General features: G+C 64.1%; 1 protein-coding gene across 1 annotated transcript in view; it reads right to left on the bottom strand.

Annotated features, from left to right (window-relative positions):
• Positions 1-3,146: 3,146 nt before the first annotated feature.
• MTA1 (metastasis associated 1) overlaps positions 3,147-3,998 on the bottom strand; it is a 48,650-nt gene continuing 47,798 nt past the window's right edge. Inside the window, exon 24 of the mRNA XM_011982925.1 lies at positions 3,147-3,371. Within this exon, the coding sequence (XP_011838315.1) occupies positions 3,147-3,371 (225 nt within the window). The remainder of the gene's footprint in view (positions 3,372-3,998) is intronic.

Here is a 3,998-nt window from a genome sequence, read left to right as displayed (position 1 = left end):
AGGCTGCGCTACGCCGCGGGAAGAGGTCGCAGACTCCGGGAGAACCCCACCCCCACCTCGCCGCGCCCGGCGCCCGTCCCGCTTCCCTTTGTTGCTCGGTTTCCATAGCAACAGTCGCGCCGCGGGAGCGGAGTCGGATTCCCGGTGGGCACGGCCGCTGGCCCTGTCCGGGTCTCCGTGTCCCGCTCCGCCCCCTCCGCGCCCCGCCCCAACACTGTCTGTGGTGCTGAAGGCTCCTTGGGTGGAGGGCAGGGCTCAGGAAGGAAGGCGCCGCCACCTCCAAAAACAGCGCGAGAAGCTGCTGGTGGGGGGTGTGGGGAGGTCTACGTCTGCCTCTGAGGCCGGGAAGGGGCGGCGGGCACCAGCGCCGAGGGCTCCGCGCTAAAGGCGTCCACCCTAAGCACTCCCACCGAGGGGGCGGCCGGGGAGGCGGTGAGGAGGTAGGAAGGGAAGGAGGGGAAGGAATGGGCGTGCCCTTTGTGTCCCGGGCTGGGGCTGACACTCCGGTCCCTTCTCCCGCACCGCCCAGGACCAGCTGCGGGCCTTGGGGCCCAGGGCCTGACTTGGAGGGGTCAACCAGTCACCCCACCCCCACATCCCGACTCTGGCCTCCTCCCAACCAGGGCCTGCCTGACCACTCCTCACCACCATGCCTCTGCCCTAGAGCTCCCTAGAGCCTGCCCGGCCCCAGTGGGGGGAATCTCCGCACCCACAGGCTTCCTGGTGCTCTGTCCCTGTAGGCCCTTCTCTGAGCCTCCTGGCCCCAGCGGGGCAGCAGAACGTGCTTGCTGGGCAGTCAACTCTGGACACCCTTCCCCCAGTGTCTTGGAGGCTGTGGGCTGGACACAGAGACCTGCCTGTTTCCTCTGCCTGGTGCACCAGGCATGTCTGTGAGCCAGTGGCCCTAGGCACTCCTGGCTTTCATGGTGGCCCTGGCAGGGCTCCCTGTGGCAGCACCCTCCTCCCTTGCACACGCACCCTGCAGCCACTGCCATTTCCATGGTGACAGCAGGCCAGAAACATGCCCCCCGCCCCCACACCGGACTGACCAGCCTGATCAGCTCCCCCTCTGCACTTGGGATCTGTGCCAGCCAAGGCAGAAGATGGCGAGGAGACATCAGTCAGTACATTTCCTGGGCAGTCCTTCCTCCCTGGCAGGCCCAGGGGTCCCTAGGGGTCCCTCACAGCAGGGCCTTGCCCAGGCTGGATTCATGGACCCACTGCCAGACCCTCTCCAGCTCCCTGCCCTGTTCTGCCCACCTTGGGAGCCTGGGGCTGACTTCACCCCACCTCTGCGACCTGTGGCTTGCTCGGAGAACAGGGCTGACTGGTCACAGGGCTCTTCTGGGGGGAGACCACCGGCCCCAAGGTCCCTAGCCCTGCCAGGAGAGTGGATGGGGGTGGAGGCGGGCCCCTCCCAGGGTGGCAGCAAAGGAATGGCATTTGGCACTGGCCAGGTGCCCTGGAGACACATGGAGGGTGGGGTGGGACAGGGAGTGTGCCAGCTGCTGCACTGCCCTCACCCCAGTCACAGTCCCTGGGCAGCGGCCAGAAGCTCCCTAATGCGATGGGGTTGTGCTGGGCCTGGCAGGCAGGGGTCAGGATCAATGGGTGCAGAGCAGTGGCCTTGGTCTCCACCTCTGAGGCGGCAGTGGGTCACAGGCAGGGGCAGTGACAGAGCGGGACGAGCCCGAGTGGAGAGGGGGGCACAGGACACAGCGGGTGTGAAGGGAGCTGGCAGGGCCAATGGCTGGGCGTGGGGCTGGGTCACGGCCTGGGCCGTAATGGTCTGGTGCCTTCCGCCATCCTGTGACACTGGCAGATGGCAGGTCCCTGCCACTCAGCTCCACTGCAGGGAAGCCAGGCTGGGCTGAGTGGTGGACAGAGGACCCTAGCAGGGTGGAGTGGAGCTGGCAGGACAGGTCTCCAGGCATGACAGCATGATGGCCTTGCCACCCTGAGATGCCCCTGGCCCTGGGGAGCCACAGCCCCTGTGGGGTTGCTGGTGCAGGGAGCAGGCTGTCGTCTCATCAGCAGGTAAGGGCCTAATGAGGACAGAGCAAAGCTGGGAGTCCCCTTCATGGTCTGGGCACCAAAGCCAATGCTGCCCCCAGCCCGTGCCTACTGATTTCTAAGTCCAGGTTTAGACCCCCAAGCAGCCCAGGCCCCACCCAGCACAGGTGGCCAGAGCTTGGCCCTGTGAGGGCGCTGCAGCCTGGGTGTCTGGCTGGGGAGGGTGTCTGGGGTGGGAAAGGGCCCCACTTCTCCTCAAGGCCTCCCTGCCCTTGGGACAGAGCCCAGGACCTAGAACACCTCACAGCCCACATGTTGACTCTAGAGAAGGACAGGCCCTGGGGGATGGAAGAGTTGCTGAGGCCAGAACCTCACAGGCAGCACTGGGAGGCAGGTCCTAGGCCTGGGGAAGGGAGGGGGGCTGGGGTCTTCACTGAGCACCTGCTCCCTTCCTCCAGACCCCCAGGGTTGGAAAAAGCCTCAGAGGGGGCTGTGTCCTTCATGAGGTCAGTGGCCTGATTTCCCAGCCCTCTAATGACGCACTACAGACAAGTCCTCAGGCTGTGGGGTCACTTGCAGGCTGCAGATTAGAGTTGGGTGGTGGGGGCGGAGTGGCGGGGTGCCAGCAGCCCAGGGAGGGTGGTGGGGCATGCACTGCAGCCGAGTCCCCAACACCCAGTCCTGTCACTGCTGGGCCCCAGCACAGGCTCCCATGGGAGGCCAGGACGCCCCCTTATCTTTGTCTCCTGGGAGACAGCAGAAGTGGTGTCTATTTTAATTCCGTGGCTGAGATTTCCACATGACAGGGCGCCTGGGTGGGCTGGGGGAGCAAAGGCACAACTCTGGGGAGAGACAGAGGAGCCACTCTCCCTGAGAGGCCTGGGTGGACTGGCCGGCTGAGGTGGCACGGCCAGAGGGGTGGTCTGGAGCCAGGTTATCCACCGGACCCCTCCTTCTGGTGGCCCGGCCTGTACCTGTCCCTGGACCTGCAAGTCGGGTGCCAGAGGATGGGCCAAGCAGGATTTCTGAGAACGTGCTTGCTGAAATCTGAGCAGATTCTTGCTGTGGAAAGTGCACATCTGCTTGGGGGCCACAACTCTGGGCACAAACGCTTGGGCGGCTGGGGCCAGGCTCTATATGGCCAGGAGCCTGGGACCCCGGCTGCAGCACTCCAAGGCCTCGCTGGCCCAGCTGTGCTGGCTGCCCTGGTGGGAGGCAGTCCCGGGCCCACCACTGCTGCAGACACAGACGCACGGTTTCAGCACAGCTCCACTGGGGAAGGGGGCTGGGCCCTGCGACTGCTTGCTGCCCCCTGTGGAGGGCAGAGAGCACTGCGCCAGGCCCCTGCAGGGGAAGGTCTGTGGGCAGGTAGGAGAGGAACAGAGCCCAGAGGCTGGGGTGGCTCTCCTGGCTGAGGTGGCTCTCCAGGGGCCTCGGGCTCCAGGGCGAGCCACAGCCTAGGGCCGCCCGGTGGGGGTGGGGAGCCCAGGGCCTGAGTCAGGGAGAGGGACTGGGAACAAAAGACACAGCGCAGGACGGGTTGGTTTTTTCCTTTTTATAAGATTTTTTTTCTTTGTTTTTGTTTAATATGAAAATTACTTGAAAAGACAAGGGCCAACCCCGCCAGGCAGCTCGGCCGGCCGCGGCCGCACGATCCTAACATTCCAGGTGTAAGTTACAGAGCTCAAGTTCATCTACAAAAAAAGTAATAAAAATAAAATTTAAAATGGCACCTTCAACAGAACACAACAAAACCTTAGGGCCCGGCCTCTGGGCAAAAGGCCCCGCAGCACAGGGGCACGGGGTGGCCCCTCATCTCCGCTCCAGCCAAAAAGTAAACACAAAGCTAAAAACGACAACTCCTTGGCATTCTCGGAATAAGTTAGCCGCGCTTCTTCCTCTCCTCCCCCAGTGTCCGCCAAGGAGCGCGTTTCTCTGCAGGTGAGGGCGGGAGGTGGGGCACTACCAAACTGAGGGGCGGGCGG

The sequence above is a fragment of the Mandrillus leucophaeus genome, unplaced genomic scaffold, assembly GCF_000951045.1.
Source record: "Mandrillus leucophaeus isolate KB7577 unplaced genomic scaffold, Mleu.le_1.0 Scaffold244, whole genome shotgun sequence".
Taxonomy (NCBI): domain Eukaryota; kingdom Metazoa; phylum Chordata; class Mammalia; order Primates; family Cercopithecidae; genus Mandrillus; species Mandrillus leucophaeus.
The sequence above is the reverse complement of the archived record's forward strand: the minus strand, read 5'-3'. Positions and strand labels throughout refer to the sequence as shown.